Source organism: Lates calcarifer, linkage group LG12 (assembly GCF_001640805.2).
Source record: "Lates calcarifer isolate ASB-BC8 linkage group LG12, TLL_Latcal_v3, whole genome shotgun sequence".
In the NCBI taxonomy this organism is placed as follows: domain Eukaryota; kingdom Metazoa; phylum Chordata; class Actinopteri; family Centropomidae; genus Lates; species Lates calcarifer.
Genome location: NC_066844.1, coordinates 4,237,231 through 4,254,427, shown reverse-complemented (window position 1 = coordinate 4,254,427; position 17,197 = coordinate 4,237,231). Strand labels below are relative to the sequence as shown.

The window sequence follows — 17,197 nt, the reverse complement described above, 5'->3', positions numbered from 1 at the left end:
CTGAGTCTGCATCTGCCAAATGTTTTCTCCTCTGTCCCAAGAAACATAGAAAAATGTACTGATAAGAAAATTACCAAAAACTACAAATATAAAGGGAAACAGAACAAAACAAAAGATGCATTTTTTATTTAGATTTTTCTCAAATTTGTTAGAAAGATAAATACAGAAATTCACTAGCAGGCAAATTACAAAACACTATATATGTTTAAAAAATTAATTCCTGAGCTGAAGGTATCATCACACCGGAGGTTTGGTGTCAGCATCAAATCATCAGTGTCTCTTTGTGTTTGTGTTATCAGTCTCTAATTATCCCCCTTGCTTCACTACAGAGTATTTTTCTCTGCAACATTTTCCACGCAGCAGTGTTCCGGCTGTTCTGGGTATTGCGAGAAGTAGATCTCGGCCTTGTGGTCGTCGTCACGCTCGATGTGTTTCAGGTGGACGACCATGTGCAGGGCGTAGGCCAGGACCAGCAGCAGGATGAGGGAAGTGATGAGGCCCATCAGGATGGCTGGTGTCAGGAAGGTGGCGCAGTCGCTCGCAGGAGAGAACTTACCGGAGGTGACATTGAATGCCTGAATCTGAGGAGGGGGAAGACCATGATTGGACGATTCAAGGACTTGTTGATGATACTTTTCCAGACATTTTTGATTAAGCTGCGGCTCCAAAAAATTATAAACAACCATTGAAAGGGGTTTCTTGTTGCAGCCATCTTTGTGTTTACAACATAAGAGGTTAGAATGCGTCCTCTGAGTAGCGCTACTTCTTCAGGGCAGTCTAGATACTACACTGAGTTGCTATTGAAAAGTGATGAGACAGGCTGTGGGTAGCTGGATAGCATGCTAACTTCAGTAGAAGAAAATAACTGATAGAACTAGAAGCAAAATATTGTTGTTTTGCACCACTGGTGACAGCTCTTGGTGAGTAAAAGAAGTTTGATGCTGAATTTGCAAAGTTTCTTCTATACCAGTAAGTAAACAGTTGCTAATGCTAATGTTGGCTGTGTAGTGATAGCAAAAATGTACAAATAGCACCTTTAAATATGAGTCAGTCAGTGCATCAGTTTGGGTAACAGACAGGTACCTGGAAGTCGGTGAAGGTGATGGTCCAGCGGCGGGCGTGGTCGTTGTTGGGCAGCAGCAGGGCGCTGTGGCGCTGCAGGCTGCTGACATGAAGGCAGTGGTAGGAGGAGGAGGCTGGAGCGTAGACGTCACTGGCATTGAACACAGCCTCCTCTGACGTGTTGTAGAGCAGAGAGATGCTGTCCACCGAGAACCACCACTGACCTGAAGACTCGTAGAAGGTGTTGGACAGCTGCAGTCTGGGGGGCATGAGATCAGTCTAATCAGCATTTGATCACATATTTGGCCTGATTAACATTTATATTTCTAATTTATAAACATTTAGAACATTAATAAGTTATAGTTTAGTGCATGATTGTCAGACAGGTGAGTTAGACTCACCTGAGGGACAGGGCTCTCAGATCCTCCACATCTCCAAACCTCATGACCAGCCTTCAGAAGGCAGACAGACACAGAGAGAGTCAACAGCTAAACTCTAAATTAATGTTGTCTGATGCTTTTGAAGCTTTGACAGGTAGACAGACAGGTGTTTCAGGCGGACAGGTGCACATACGTAGCCTTGTCCTGGCGGCAGACAGACTGGCTGGTGTCGACAGGTTTCTGAGGAGAGAAAGCTCGCTCCGTCAGGTCCAGCTGCTTCTGCTTCTCGTAGCGCAAAGAGAGTCTCCTGGCCTGGAACATGAGGCACGGCTCCCCACTGGAAAACACCTGGTGAGGAGAGCAGTGGTGGAATGTAACTAAGTACATTTACTCAAGTACAGTGCAGAGTCAAAGCACTTGGACTTTACTTGAGTATTTTCCAAGTTGTGCCTCTTCTACTCCTCCACATCCCAGAGGAGAATATTGTTCAGTTTACTCTACTACTATTAGTCTGATAGCTGTAGTTACTAGTTACTTTGCAGATTATAGTTTTTAATACCCTTCCTATCCAGCTGAGCCCATGTATCCCCAATTATCTACAGTTATTAATTCATATGTAGTGTTTAAGTTTCTCAGCTGTTACTCTCTTTATACGCCACCTTGAGGGGAGGGAAGGGTACTGCAGCTCCTGCCATCTGAAGTAACTTCCTCCGTGACACATCTGGAGACTGGAGAGGCAGAGAGAAAGGGAGAAACCTTGACATTTCATGTGCGAACGGAAATTCTCAGCTGATCTCAGAGAATGAAAATCCACAGATCTATCGAGCAGTGAAACTAAACCACTGTTTACTTTTACCCAGGTAAGATTTTGAATGCACCACATTTTTACCTGCAGCATTTGTCTGAGCGGTTGGTCTGCAGCTACAAAACTATCCTCCATCCACATCCCTCCATCACTCTGTGCCATCCCTTCATCAGCAGAGACAACAAATGACAGAATGAATTCTCTTAGTTGATACTAGAAATCAGATAGATAGATAGATAGATAGATAGATAGATAGATAGATACTCACCATGGACAGGAGAGACAGCGGCACTGTAAACAGAAGTGACAGGAGAGAAATAATGTCATCATTTCTTTTATAATAATTATAATAATTATAATAATTATAATTATAATATCTCTTCTGTTTTTATTTATTTGATCTGTTTCCAAAGTTATTTAACTTATTTAATAAATGATCATCTCCTGATGTAATCAGTTATCTCTTTTTCCCCTCATACATTTATTTCTTTATATATAAGCAACCACATTTTTGTTAAATCCTCTTTTCTCACTTAAATCTTTCACAGTTTCATATTTGTACTGTTCTGTACTGTTTTTCATTAATTCTTCTTTAGTGGCTGAGTTTCTATTCTAGTTTGTATTTATTTATTCAGTTTCATTGTTATAAATATTTTAGTGGAAAGAAATGTGGCTTGATTGAAATATGCCAATAACTATGGAGAAAAAAATAAACAAGACTATATTGATATATTCACATTCACTTACAACAGCAATTCAGATTAAAGATAAATAGTCACTGTAACAAAGCCATAATGATTTTGGGATTAAGATTAAATGTTTTTAAAATCAAATCAACCTCGGTTTAAACTTAAGAAACCAAAGTACAGAAACCAAAAGAAAAATTTATAACAACAAATAACCTTGTGCCTATTAGATGAAACAGAGTAGTGTCTCATTAAAGCCAAACTACCAACTAATGCATTAAGAACTACTGATAGTTACAAGTAAAATGTGTAAATATGTTAAATTAACATAAACAAGTACAAATTATGATGGTTAGAAATACAGATTGTGTGAGGTTTCAAGTACCCAGAGTGCACCTGGTTAGTCTAGTGACCCAGCCGTTCACCCTGTGGATTAGTATTTAAGGTAACAGACAGGGTGATCAGTCTGGTGTCGAGATGTCCCACTGCTGAGAGGTCTCACTCTGACCCAGATTACAGAGAGAATGAAACAAGTGTCTCATGCAGGAGGAAAATAATGGAGCAGGATTTAATATTAGAATCAGCTTAACATCAAACAATGGCTCTGATAGTGGTTTTATAAAAACACCCAGCACATTCAGGTTTTATATAAAGAATACTGAGCCTGTTCAGATCAACGGGTCGAGTGAGGCGACGACAAAGACGGAGTTTCAGTGTGTCTGTGGTTACAGCCTGAAAACTTGGTTTCACATTCATTTATATCTCCTTAACATTAACTAACAATGACTAAATAAGAAACCAGAAATTTTAAAGACGGTTCAACCCTCAGAAACTCAGCTAATCTGCTCTCGTAGGTGAGGTTTGACCAGTTTTGACCCCACAACTGTCGTCACATCTTGATTTAATTCTTAAGGGTTCAATCTGGATCTTTTAGGTCACAGTATCCACAAAGAGGGGTCAAAGGTCATTGTCAGTGGAGAAAGAGAAGAAGCAAGCAGCAGAAGAAGCGTCAAATGCCATCTTTGACCAAGGTTGACCCTCCACATAGAACCACCTGCTATCCCACCTGTTAACAGCTAAACCATCGCCATGACGACTGAGCAACTCCATCTGCCAAGGAAGTCCAACATATGTGAAATAAGTTGGACCTGGTGCATGGACGTACGCCTTAATCTAACAAGTGAGTGACCACAGTGTGGTTTTATATAGACATTTTAAATAGACAAAATCTGTGAGTCTTGGTCCAAAATCAAAACAAAACTTGTGTGTTCTCTGGTCAGTAAGGGAGGAGCATTTACCCATGAACAATCTAATCTGTATGAGCCCAGTGTCGATCAGGGTGAAATACGTCACAGTGAATGTAGATCAAAACATGTTTCAGCTCAAACTGAATGTATTAGAAATCTACATTGTTTAGAACAACAGAACAGTCAAATCCGCCCTGACTCACTGACTCCCTGCAGCTCTACAAAAAAAGGTTTAGCTTCTCTTGTGTGCCAGGTCAGAGCACAGGACTGTGGATTGTAGGATTGCACTGATTATGTAATCATACAATCATGAGTGCACACACACACACACACACACACACACACACACACACACACACACACTAGGGATGGGGTGGCTCTCAGCCAGGAGGAGATTTTGCAGCTTCTCCCTCTTTTACCATGACCAGTTGCACACTGTAAAAAATGACATGCTACAAACAGCTGTCTGTCTCCAGCAGACACAGCAACATCATCATCTTATTGTGGTTTTAATTGAGTTTTATTCACCTCAACGCACATATGATGATGTTTTCTTTAATTTTGTACCAGTTCTGATGCTTTCAACATAATCTGCACATGACAGCTATTTAAGGTTAGTAAAACACTGAGGTTATGGTTGATAAAAAACAGATACAGTAACTTCAGGTGCATGAAAGTCAGACATGCTACACGTCCATCCACCACCTCTGCCTCCACACCTCTATTTTCTGCCTCTCTACTAAAGGAAACACCATCTCCTGCTTTGACTTTGAACATTTGCAGTGTAAGGAAATCATGAGGAGCAGAATCATCAGTAATAGACATAACTGGGAACACTGGAATACTTGTTTGTTTCTAGCTTCTATTCAGCATTTAGCTCCATTAGCAGGAAAAAAAAGTCATTTTTGGATTCTTTGAAAAATTGGTCAAATAATCCCTTGATGATCAGAATAGCTGCCATTTAATCCTCTATTAGCTAATTGATTAATCGACTAATTGTTTCAGCTCTTGGCAGAATTTCAACTTTTTCCACTGCCCCCAGATGACCAAATTAAAAAATAATGCAGCTTTGACAAAGTAATAAAAACGATAAATGAGACTCCACACAGGGCCTGGTCAGTGGAAACACATCAGTAATCTTTGAGCTGAAGGTGTCAAGAGTCAAAGATTAGCGAGTCAGCAGAGGTCAAAACAACACAAACGCCAATCATCAAGGTAAAAACCACTTCACATCTCCTGCCTCTGCTTCTGCAAATGTAGGACCCTACCTGTCTGCAGGTGTTCGCTCCAGGCAGGTAGACGACTGCAGATGGAGGAGGAGGAGAAGGAGGAGGATGCAGCAGCAGCGTTTCCACGGTGAAGCCATCGCTGCAGTGACCGGAGTGTGATGCCAGAACACACTCTGTCCCCCTCCTCCCCCTCGTAATCTACTTTAATCAGCCCACCGACTTTAAACCCCCTTGACTGACTTATGAATCATCCAATCAGAGACAGAGACCTGCCCACTGGTTCAAGACATTTGCTGTTCCCACATTTTCTCATTTTCAGGTCAGGTCAGTCAATAAATTTGATTTCAGCACATTAAAGGTCACAATAATGATTATGCTGACAGAGCAAAGTACCTAAATTAGTCAATTTAACTAACATCTACCAACACGTTTCAAGCAGTCTGGTGAATCTTCTTTACCTAAAACCTTTTCTCAGTTATCACACTGCTGTATTTTTTTATTTTCAGACTAGTACAGAACTTATAAACATAAAAAAACTATAAAATATCTATAAGATACAAAAAAATGAAAATTTAAAAAAATAATCTGGAGCAACCTTTAAAACCTATATTTATGTACTGTATATATATTCAGAGACAAAAACAAGACAAAAGAAAACAAAAACAAATGTAATATTTATACTGAAAACTGATTAAAAATCAAATGCATACAAGAGATGTGACAATTTTAGTCAGGCATTTTGTGTAGCCACGTCCCGACCGGGGTCCTCAGACTCGACATCACCGCGGTGCACTCTGGGTCCTTCCTTTCCATCCCAGGCTCGCTCGTGCAAACATGGGTACGTCTCAAACTTAATCTAAAATACCTAATTATTCTGTTTATTGTACCGATTTTTCATATCGCCGCTGCGTATGAATATCTTATGAATTATTTTTGCATGTCTTTGTGTCAGTGAAAATCCATCGTGAGTTTTAAAACTGGTCCGTTTTTACTGCTCTCTTCCGCCGCAACGTGGAGCGGCCATAACACGTCTGAGACATAAGCGGCGAGTTAGCACGGTTAGCTTAGCTTAGAGATTACTACCCTTTAAACTGCTGCTGTTTATATTATGGTATTAAATTAAACAGGCGGGTAATTAAATCCACAAATTCCCGATGTTATTGTTAATAAAAATGCCCGATTGTTAGTGTGCTCGTGAGCCCGGTTAGCCCCATGCTAGCGGTCAGTAACGTTTAGCTATGTTCTTTACAGTAAAGCTGCAAGCTTTAAAAAAATACCGCAGTAAAACGCACTGCAGGTGTTAATATGAGATTACATGGTCAGGTTTTATTTTGACGAATACGCTGTGAAATGCAGAGGCTCAGAACAGGGCACTTTGACAGGCTGTCACATTTTGCCCTGGCGGGGTTTTTGCTAAATTTTTGCCGTATACCTCTAAAACAATGCGGCGGGTCAGATGTCCTTCTGGATATTTGAATATAAAAGATCCTTAGCTGCACTTTCCACCTGTGCTACAAATTTCCTGGATAACATCCTTAGCAGCACTTTGACTTCTGGTTGGTAAGAATAGTCTTCATCTCCCAGAGTGAATCCAGGTGTGAGGAAGATGACAGTCTGTGTTTGCTGCTCTGACTTAACTTGCTGCTGGTCTTTGTTTTCCAGGAAAGTGTCGTGGGCTGCGTACTGCCAGGAAGCTCCGTAACCACCGTCGTGAGCAGAAATGGCACGATAAACAGTACAAGAAGGCCCATCTGGGCACTGCCCTGAAGGCTAACCCCTTTGGAGGAGCTTCTCACGCTAAGGGCATCGTCCTTGAGAAAGTGTGAGTACCATATGACCCGAACTGTAGACAACTGAAGGTTAAGTGATGGCTGATGGCACAACTGTAACGGATACAAAGGGAGATAGCTGGTCATTTTTAGGCCTTTTTAATATCTCCCTCTTTAAAATAGTAGACTTGAAGGTTGGTCATGAAATGTTTTCATATGTTGTATCATGTATCATGTTGTGTTTCCTCCACAGAGGAGTGGAGGCTAAGCAGCCCAACTCTGCCATCAGGAAATGTGTGAGAGTTCAGCTCATCAAGAACGGCAAGAAGATCACCGCCTTCGTCCCCAACGACGGTTGCCTCAACTTCATCGAGGTAAACGCTTGTGTTGTATACATCCTGTGGTATAGCCGGTGACGTGTCACTGATGTGAAGACTCTGCAGCAGGAATATTAAGTTAGAATGTTATATGTTTTTGCAGTCATCTTTTTTTTCGGCGATGGTTCTTCTGGGTTCAATCGGCAAGAAGATAATTAATGTTTTCTTATCATTATGTCACAGCTTGCACAATGTATTGGTGCATCTAATGTCTGAAGTCTTGAAATATCTTAATCTGCGATTGCTGAATTATATAAGGCAATCGCTCATTGTCTCTTCTCTTCCTCTAATCACTGCTCTCCTCCAATCACCGTTTCTTCTCCCTCCCCTGTACCGCAGGAGAACGATGAGGTTCTGGTGGCAGGATTTGGACGTAAGGGTCACGCCGTGGGTGATATTCCCGGAGTTCGTTTCAAGGTGGTCAAGGTGGCCAACGTGTCCCTGCTGGCTCTCTACAAAGGCAAGAAGGAGAGACCCAGGTCATAAACAGTTGAGGCAGAAAATAAAATAAACATGTTTTCAATTACACTCTGGTTGTTCTGTGTTCTCATTGATGTTTGTCATGTACAGTTTGTATTGGTGGATACGATTTCACCTCTTTAATGACATTCAGGACCATTTTAAATGCATCAGACTTTTGTAATTCTGCAAATAAATTTGACCCTGAAGAAGAAAATAAGCACTCGGTCATCTGACACATCTTATTCAATAAGCTTGGAGTCAAGAACTTCTGAACAGATTTCCAAAACTAGATTGTACTAATTAATGCAGTTATGTTTGTGTTATTTGGGTTAGACTGCTGGAAAGTTTCCTGGTATACTCAGTGTAGCTGAAGAGTCCCTGAAGTTCTGCTTATTCTTAGTGGACTAAGTGATCAGTATTTATACTGTACTTCTATACAAAATAGAAGCCAGCAGCTGTGCGGAGTTCTGGTTAAACACCTGTCAACATGTGGATGAGGAGCTGGGGATCAAATCACCAACCCAAATAACTCAGGACTTGATAGAAAGAAGACTTGACTCTTAAGATGCTTTATATGTTTAAACCATAATATTTGAGACAAGACTGTGACGACTTGGTGTTACAAACACAAATATATCATTATCTATTTATATTGGAGTCATTAAACTTAACAAACTTAGTAACGTAATATACTCAGTGCAGTCTGTGTCTGTTCTCCTGTCCCTCTGGTGGATATCAGTGGATTTGCTCAATAATTTCAACCACAAATTTAACTGGTATCATTGTTACAGCCTCAATACAAAATCTTGTTTTGTTTGGTCAGTTACCCACAGACTAAGTGGCACAGAAAACAAGAAGACTGGTTTATTTATTCCAGCACACAGGTAGTGTTTGTTGCTCCCGGGCAGGTGATAAAGCTGTCGTGTAATCTGCCGTCTGCTCTGTATTAAATGGAAAGTTAAAGGTGATGGGCCACATACACACTGCACAGCGGGTTGTAAATTGCATCCTGCAGAGTCACACCCACTGTCTGCTGATCAGTTCACTGCATAAACTTAAATATAGTAACAGTGGTAAATATAGTAACAGGTGTCAGATCCCTCGTGACCCCCTCAGCCAGAGCCCTGTAGCTCTACAGCTGAAACACAGAAGTCAAGGGCTCATGTGAACCTCCACTTGTTTTTCTGCAGGATTATTACTGCACATTAATGACACTTTCCAAGTTAATCTGGTGAGTAACTCAGACAAATCATCTGCAGTTTAAACACCATGAGGAGCATCGATTTATGTAACTTTCACAGGTATACGGCTCTGGTTTCAGCTACAGGTCAGAGACCTCTCCACCTCCTGCCTTCTTCAGCAACAACAACAGATCCTCTGTTAATCTGCAGGGACTCCACCGCTGAGCAGAGAAAACCAAAACAACAACCTAACGCAAAACCACAAGGTAATAACATCTGGTGACGTCTGCCTGCACAAAAACTTGCAGTGAGTATCAGACTGCAGACGTGTTGAAATGTCCTGTTTGTCTTGTCTGTTTTTACTGATCAGTTTTTGTTTTTCAAATTGCAACTACAGTTTGTTGAAGACTAGATTACATATTGAAAACCATCATTAACTGGTCTGACACAGGATGTAAATCAGTCCTCTTGTGTTAAATGCATACCTGATGGTTTCCTGCCTTGCACCAGAGGAAAGAAAATAAATCACTTCTCTAAGAAAAAGTTTCAAAGTCCTTCACCAGAGGAAGGACATAAAATATAAACTTAGAAAAACTAGAAAAGGTTTGCATTTGACAGTAGAGACAGATGATGCAGTAAAGGTTCCCAGGTGGAACTGAACCATGTTTCCTCAGATACAGGCTGGTATACGGGTATAACTAAACCAGCTCTACACTGCAGTGTTGTGGTTAAGTCACTCAACCTTGAGTCCTAGTTGAGTCTCGAGCTGCCATTGTTTGAGTCTGAGTCACCAAAGAAGAAGAGCTGAGTTCCCTTTACCTGAGTCCATCTGAGTCATCAAGGCTGAGTCTAACTGTTACTAATGTTATACATATGAATCTGCATGTAGGCTGGTGAGCACACGTACCTGCTCTTGCACAAAACACTAGTATTAATATAGCCATCAATATCTTAAGTGAAACTACTATGGCCTCTTACATGAAAGTCAAAAGGAGCCAGGTGAGGTGGTTTGGGCATCTGATTAGGATTCCTTCCTTTGGAGGATTTCCAGGCACATCCAACTGGGAGGAGACCCTGGGGTAAACCCAGAACTTGCTGGAAGGATTACATATCTCATCTGGCCTGGGAACGCTTTGGGATCCCCCCAGGAAGAGCTGGAAAGTGTTGCTGTGGAGGGGGACGTCTGGAATGTTCTGCTTAGCCTGCTGCCACCACGACATGACCCTGGAAAAGTGGAAGAACATGGATGGATGGACAAATAAAGTCTGAGTCCTTGTCTCCAACTTCCGAGTCAGAATGGAGTCAGTGCAAAATCTCCTGCAAGTCAGGATTCAAGTTGGGCTTGAGTCCAAGTCCTGGACTCAAATGAAAACTGAATGGGACCCTGCAGCCAGGTCCTGGTTGACAGCTTGGAGTACAGCAGGAGATTAATGCCCAGGGTTTTGGATTCACGTTTTGGTGACCACATACTTTTGTGGTGTTCATGATGCCTCCTTTTAGTGAAATATTCAAATAAAACTCACCGTCCTTTTTTTAAACAGGGCCAGGACCCTTTATGTGGACAACATGGAGTTTCAGAGATTTGGGTTGGAGGAGGATGATGATGAAGATGATGCAGCTACTCAGTACATGATTGAACAGAGTCTGATGGAGAGCAACAAACAGAAGGAAACTCACAGAGAGTCCACAACACGAGGCGGCAGGAGGTCAGTCCAACAGAACCTGTTTGTCTCAGCTGCTTTAAAGAACAAATCCAACTTTATTCCTTTATTGTTCATAATCCTCCAGATTCTCATCATCAGTATTTTCATTTTTTATTGAAACATATATTCTTAAACTAATCTTGTAAATATGAGTTTTTTCCATTAAGAAAGAAAACCACGTTTTGTTCTTATATTTGTTTTTCCTTGTGTTTCAGTCATTATTTCCTGTTTTATTTTGAAATCCTAACCTCTTATCCTCATGTGTTTCCTGCTCCTCCCTAATGTGTTTTAGGGGGGATGAAGGAAGGACACATTGTAATTACTGTAAATGAGACAGGCTTTATTTTTTAAAGAGATTTTGGGACGTCCAGTGTTGGTTCATATTTGTTGTACTGGATCCATAACGTTGGTCTCGTAGAAGTTTTAAAGCTGTCCTAATTTTTTGTACCAGTGTTATTCTCTCGGTCAGATGAGATGACATTTACACAGGTCAGTGTCACAGAGTTTTGTTGTATGTTGTGTTTGTTTTTTGTTCTTTTTTCCTCACAGCTCTGGGCCCGACTACACAGACAGCAGGACAATCTTCACCGCCATTAGACAAGGTGAGGGAGGAGGACATGAGTCGTCTAATGGTGGATGTTCAGAGTTTGAAGGATGTTTTCACCTTCATCTTCTAAAGAGGGAAAGTTTCTCTAATCTGAGTTAAACATGTTCCAGTGCACGGAGTTGAACTTTTGAAATGAAGAGTATCTTTCTGTGACTTAAAACGTGTCTGGAGGAGCTTTAAACTGTCCATCCCTCCAGGTAACGAGAAGCTCCTGAAGGATCTGTGCGTCAAACAGAAAGATAAGTTTCTGCAGACAGACAGCAGAGGTTGGATTCCTCTTCATGAAGCAGCATCTCAGAGCAACCAAACTGTCCTGGAGCTCACATTCAAAGGTTTGTATCTGGAGTCTGTGCAGCTTTAATGTAACAAAAACCCCTCTGAGCGAAGCATGCTGTTCTCCAGCTTCAGGCAGGGACTCTCTCGAGAGTCGAACTCTCCGTGGTCAGACTCCTCTGTTCCTGGCAGTAGAACAAGGTCTGATAGAAAACGCCTCCTTCCTCCTCAAACATGGATCCCAGCCAGACAGTCAGGACCACGACCAGGACTCACCTCTGTTTGTAGGTAGGCTGAAACCTATTTAATTCTCTCTGTTGTTTCATCTTTCCCATTTTTCATCCGTCTGACTCCGTCCCTCTGCAGCGATCCGTTCAGACCGAGCTGACCTAGTGAAGATGCTGCTCCTGCTGGGCTCCAAGGTGAACCAGGAGGGCTGCCACGGACGCTGTCCCATCCATGAGGCCGCGCGGTTGGGCAAATCAGCACTGGTGAACCTGCTGCTGGAGGCCGGAGCCCGGCCGGACCCGCGCAGCCACTATGGCCTCACCCCGCTGGCTCTGGCAGCTCAGGCTGGACACCTGGAGGTGGTGCAGACTCTGCTGAGGAGAGGTGAGAGAGCAGGGATGTGACTGCTGTAGTAGTTTCTGCTGAGTGCTTAATAAGCTCCTTTAAAACTGGCAGATCAGAGTTTGTTCAGTTAATAACAGGCTGCAGAGGGAGTCTAGTTTAAGGAAAATGTCCATCAGAGGTTCTTCAACTAAAAATAAGATTAACAACAAATACCATATGATTATAAAACTCTAATTAATGGTAGTCTAATGGAAAAAAATAGAAATGCCACTCAAAATCACATTTAATAGAGACATAACTGTCTAATTCTAAGGCATTTTTACTAACCAGTGACCTTTGCTGCCTTATCTTTGATTGATCTTTAATTCTATCATCTTGTTGAAATATACTGACTTGCAGTCACATCATATTTTGCAGAGTTTACTTGCATGGTATGAAAGGAAACAACATGACTGAGGTTGTAAACATAAACTGCAGCATTTCTTGCCCGACTTGACCTCAGCGCGTCTCAATTTACAATCAAGAGTGAATACGTCTTACCCTGTTGTACAACATCCACCAATCAGAGTGTAGAGCAGCAGCCTCTTAAGTCTTCAAATCACAGCTTAATCACTGTGAGTGCACTGCAGTGATTAAAAGCCGCCAAGATGAGCACAAGTGTTTTTATCAGCTCCGCTCTTCTCTCATCTGAAGCTTGTTGGCTGGACAGTAAGAATCTTGTTAGTATTCCTCATGGAATAAAATCCACAGTCCTCCATCTGTGTAAAGATGTTTAGTTGAAGCTGAAGATGGATATCTCCCAGTTCCTTGCGCTGCACCTCAGCACGGAAAGAGTTTACCTGGGGAAACTATCACACCTTTAGGAAACGACAGCTGATTGTTCAGCTGCGTCAAACATTAATGAAGTGAATGACTATCTGATTGTTTTGTTACAATATAATGTTCTGCTCAGAAACCTTGAGTCCTGACATTCATCTGGATTTTATTTTGACACATACCACCCACCGAAACATTGTTGTAGACCAAGCACACCTCCCCCAGCAGGACAGTGCTCCCACCACACCACAAAAACTGCTCAGAAACATCTCCAGGAACACTGACAAAGAGCCCAATGTGTTGACCTGGCCTCCAACCTCTCCAGATCCCAATCTGATCCAGCATCTGAACAAGCCAGATCCATGAAGCCCCCACTGCATAACTCACAGGACTCAAGGGATCCATTGCCAATGTCCTGGTGCACAAAGAGGACCTACGCAATATTAGACAGGTCCCACAGATGCTGGATCAGACTTGGGGTGACTACCAGGACCCAAGTTCTCCCTGCAGTGCTTATTTCATTTGGAGATGAAGAAGTGTCTTATTTTGTAATCTGAATTACAACCACAACATTGTGTGCTGGTGTGTGTTCTGCAGGTGCAGATGTCCTGTCCCAGGCTCAGGATGAGGCGACCATCCTGTACGAGGCGTCTGCAGCCGGAGATCCAGCTGTCATCAGTCTGCTGCTGGAGTACGGCGCTGACGCCAACGTCGCCAAACGCACAGGACACATGCCGATCCACCGCGTCGCGCACAGAGGACACCTGGAGTAAATGTTATATTCTTCTATTATTTATATATACGGTCTTTTCTTTGAGGCAAAAACATAAATGTCACATCATATTTTCATATTTTCTTTATTCTAGAAAATCTAAACTACAGCATCAAATAAATGTATCAATCAATTCAAACTTTATTTATATAGCACCTGTCCTACAGGTTAGTGCGTTTCAGTAGTACGACAATTTGAGACTAATGCACACAAGGAAGAAAATTGTGAAAAAATTAGGTGCTATTCAGTTGCATTATGGGAGATATAAGATCCAGTGTTCTTAGACATACAGTACTAAAATCAGGGGAGTACTTTGTTAATAAAAGTATTTGTGTGTGTGTGTGTGTGTTCCTCAGAGCTCTAAAGCTGCTGATTCCAGTAACTTCAGTGGGAGAAGTAAATGACAGTGGGATGAGTCCTCTACACTCTGCTGCAGCCGGAGGACACACACACTGCATCAAGGTGTGTGCTGTGCACAGGCGAGAAAGGAGTCTGAACTTCTCTCTAGCTCTTATTTTCATTTTAGCCATCAACCATTTCTGTCAATTTTAATTTGAAAAAGCTTTTGCCACACTGACTGTTTTCCTTTCTATCACTTCTTTGTAAGAGGCAGAAACCTAGAGCAGAGAATCAGCATGTGAAGCTAATTGACTTAATTAGAGGCCAGTTAGCTTCCCACCTGTTTGCTCCTCCCCTCGTTAACCCAACCTGTGTGTATGTCTCTGTTCATGAAGGACTGAAGGAGTCTTCAAAGTTACAGATAGATAGAAAAAAGAATAAAGCAAAATAAATCTGAACTGAAAAGAAAAGTGATAGGATTTTATTACCTTTAGATTTATAGCAGATTTATCCTGAACAGTATGATGTGTTCTCCTCTCCCTCTCCCGACTCCCATCAGGTCTTGCTGGATGCAGGTTACGACCCCAACTACATGCTCCACCCCTGGGTTCGCCGTAGCTATGACGACGAGAGGAAGTCGGCTCTCTTCTTTGCAGTCTCCAATAACGACGTGCCGTGCGCCAAACTGCTGCTGGAGGCTGGAGCCATGGCCAACCAAGACCCAGTCAAATGTCTGCAGGTGATAAAGAACAAGGTCAAACTCAGCACTCAGGGAACTTTTTGGGAAACTCAACTCAACGCACTTTTTTTTTCTTGAGAGTGAGAGGATCAATATTAGTCTCTATGTGTTGTGTACAGAGCTGCTGGATTCTGGATGTGGTTAGCTTAGCTTAGCATAAAGACTGGAAGCAGGTGGAACCAGCTAGCCTGGCTCTGTCCATGTTTGTTTGGTCTGTCAGATCCACTGCATTGTAGATCCCTGTTTCTGATCCAGTGACTGTGTCTTCAAGGTTGCACTGCGTTTAGGCAACTATGAATTGATCAACCTGTTGCTGAGGTTTGGAGCCAACGTCAACTATTACTGCAGGATAAACACCACACACTTCCCCTCAGCTCTGCAGTACGCCCTGAAAGACGAGGTAAACTGCTACATTTTACTCAGTTCAGGAAAGGAGGAAAATCTTACTAATATTTAATCTGGCCTGCTGTGTGTGTGTGTGTGTGTGTGTGTGTGTTAGGTGGTACTCAGGATGCTGTGTAACTATGGTTACGATGTGGAGCGCTGCTTCGACTGTCCCTACGGCAACGGCTCCCACATCCCTGAGGACTATGAGGGATGGACCAACAGTGTGATCAAAGACACTATGGTAATGAACTGAGACTGGTTTATTTGGGGGGGGGGCTCACTACCTTGTGTTAAAGGTTAGCAGTAACAGCTGTTTACTTACTGTTGTGAGTCAAACATCAAACTTCATTCTTTTACTCACCATGAAAAGCCAATGTTAACTTTGCTCCTGTTTGACGAGCTTCTTCTGAGTTGGAAAGTCGGCAACCCTGACCTGCTCTGCGCACCACCAGCAGGTTTTCAGGTTCAGGTTTGTCTTTAAGCTCTGTCTGTCTGTCAGTGCAGTTCTGTGAGGTGATCACTGTCTCCTGGCTGAAGCACCTCTCGGGTCACGTCGTTCGCATCCTGCTGGACTACGTGGATCATGTGACCTTCTGCTCCAAGCTGAAGGCGACTGTGATGGAGCAGCCGCAGTGGCCCGACATCTGCAGGCTGCAAGGTGAATTAAATCAAACTTTACTGACGCTCCATCTCCCGTGATCTTCATTAATCCTCCTCCTCCTCCTCTTCAGAAAACGCCCGCTGTCTGCAGCATCTCTGTCGGCTGAGGATCCGTCGCTGTCTCGGTCGCCTTCGTCTCCGATCACCCGTCTTCATGAGCTTCCTGCCATTGCCGGGGCGACTGAAGGACTACATCCTGTACCGGGAGTACGACCTGTGCGGCCGGCAGAGCAGCACGCCGGGCTGATGCAGGAGCGAGGAGACGGACAAAATCCTGAGAAAGTAGTTTATATATGAACATGTAAAAATATCATCAGATTTTGGAAACAGCCAGTGAGCTCAGTGTGACCCTGAGGTACTGAGGTCACAGTGCTTCCTTCGTCCTTTTTGACACTTTCCCTACATGCTCCAGACTTTCCTCCAGACTGCTGCAGCATGTGTTTTCACCATTTACTTCAGCCTTAAATTAAACAGTAGTTGCTGCTTGTTTTCATCATCAATCAATCTGTTGATTTTCTTTTTTAAATCAATTCACTGATTTCATCATTTGGCCTATGAAATGTTAAGAAATGCTCATCACAGCGGCCTGAAGTGAATGAGTTTCAGTGAAGTGCTGCATCCCAACTTACAGGGACACGGCCAGAGGGTGGATGGTGGATGGTGGGTATACAGAGAACAGGACTATGACTCACAGAGTCCTGTCTGTAGTTTGATTTTAGACAACAGAGGCACTTTGGTTAAGGTTCAACAAAGATTGCAGCTTCCATTAAATGTAAAAGAACATGTGTCTTGTGATTTAAAGAATCACTGTGTAACATTTACTGGGATCTATTGGCAGAAATGGTATGTCTCTATTAGTGTATAATCTCCTAAAACTAATAATTGTGATTATGTTTGCTTATAATGAGCCATAGGGAGCAGGTCCTTTTCCACAGAGCAGAGAAACTACATCTCAGCTGTTACCTACAGTTTTACAGACTTATACTAAATACAGTATTTAAATATAGCTATGTGAAAAACCACTTCACATTACAGATTAGTGGATGCGGTAGTTGATGCCATTTTGTCACCTGACAGCCACCGTAAACTCTCTGACACACGACAGGTGTTCAGTTGCAATCTGCGTTCTT

At 42.5% G+C, this 17,197-nt stretch overlaps 3 protein-coding genes across 4 annotated transcripts; 2 read left to right on the top strand and 1 right to left on the bottom strand.

Moving 5' to 3' along the window:
• Nucleotides 1-104: 104 nt before the first annotated feature.
• On the bottom strand, nt 105-7,065 carry atp6ap1la (ATPase H+ transporting accessory protein 1 like a). 2 transcript variants are annotated; one of them, XM_051074441.1, is made up of 8 exons: nt 6,842-7,065; nt 2,516-2,538; nt 2,332-2,411; nt 2,102-2,170; nt 1,636-1,790; nt 1,464-1,514; nt 1,084-1,321; nt 105-581 (listed from the first exon to the last, which is right to left on the bottom strand). In XM_051074441.1, exons 3-8 carry the CDS (start codon nt 2,407-2,409, stop codon nt 324-326), a joined length of 849 nt encoding a protein of 282 aa, XP_050930398.1. In that variant the 5' UTR covers nt 2,410-2,411; nt 2,516-2,538; nt 6,842-7,065; the 3' UTR covers nt 105-323. The 2 variants fall into 2 exon arrangements, with proteins under 2 accessions (XP_050930398.1, XP_018518860.1); XM_018663344.2 differs by lacking the exon at nt 6,842-7,065 and adding an exon at nt 5,449-5,996.
• On the top strand, nt 6,146-8,083 carry rps23 (ribosomal protein S23). The gene is made up of 4 exons (XM_018663345.2): nt 6,146-6,247; nt 7,072-7,231; nt 7,432-7,552; nt 7,895-8,083. Exons 1-4 carry the CDS (start codon nt 6,244-6,246, stop codon nt 8,039-8,041), a joined length of 432 nt encoding a protein of 143 aa, XP_018518861.1. The 5' UTR covers nt 6,146-6,243; the 3' UTR covers nt 8,042-8,083.
• Nucleotides 8,084-9,122: 1,039 nt separating this feature from the next.
• Nucleotides 9,123-16,567, top strand: LOC108874786 (dynein axonemal heavy chain 12). Its single transcript, XM_018663325.2, has 14 exons — nt 9,123-9,248; nt 9,339-9,505; nt 10,740-10,904; nt 11,451-11,503; nt 11,706-11,840; nt 11,911-12,069; nt 12,148-12,393; nt 13,768-13,939; nt 14,299-14,404; nt 14,841-15,020; nt 15,292-15,420; nt 15,520-15,648; nt 15,912-16,065; nt 16,139-16,567. Exons 3-14 carry the CDS (start codon nt 10,765-10,767, stop codon nt 16,312-16,314), a joined length of 1,779 nt encoding a protein of 592 aa, XP_018518841.1. The 5' UTR covers nt 9,123-9,248; nt 9,339-9,505; nt 10,740-10,764; the 3' UTR covers nt 16,315-16,567.
• The last annotated feature ends 630 nt before the right edge of the window (nt 16,568-17,197 follow it).

Excerpts from the sequence above, each read along its gene's own strand:
- atp6ap1la (XM_018663344.2), bottom strand. The coding sequence starts at position 5,546 with ATGGCTTCACCGTGGAAACGCTGCTGCTGCATCCTCCTCCTTCTCCTC. Across the intron at positions 2,412-2,515 it reads CGCTGTCTCTCCTGTCCATG|GGATGGCACAGAGTGATGGA; the intron begins GTGAGTATCTAT and ends CTGCTGATGAAG. Across the intron at positions 1,791-2,101 it reads TACCCTTCCCTCCCCTCAAG|GTGTTTTCCAGTGGGGAGCC; the intron begins GTGGCGTATAAA and ends TCTCCTCACCAG.
- rps23 (XM_018663345.2), top strand. Across the intron at positions 7,232-7,431 it reads GGCATCGTCCTTGAGAAAGT|AGGAGTGGAGGCTAAGCAGC; the intron begins GTGAGTACCATA and ends TTTCCTCCACAG. Across the intron at positions 7,553-7,894 it reads GTTGCCTCAACTTCATCGAG|GAGAACGATGAGGTTCTGGT; the intron begins GTAAACGCTTGT and ends CCTGTACCGCAG.
- LOC108874786 (XM_018663325.2), top strand. The coding sequence starts at position 10,765 with ATGGAGTTTCAGAGATTTGGGTTGGAGGAGGATGATGATGAAGATGAT. Across the intron at positions 12,070-12,147 it reads GGACTCACCTCTGTTTGTAG|CGATCCGTTCAGACCGAGCT; the intron begins GTAGGCTGAAAC and ends GTCCCTCTGCAG. Across the intron at positions 12,394-13,767 it reads GCAGACTCTGCTGAGGAGAG|GTGCAGATGTCCTGTCCCAG; the intron begins GTGAGAGAGCAG and ends TGTGTTCTGCAG.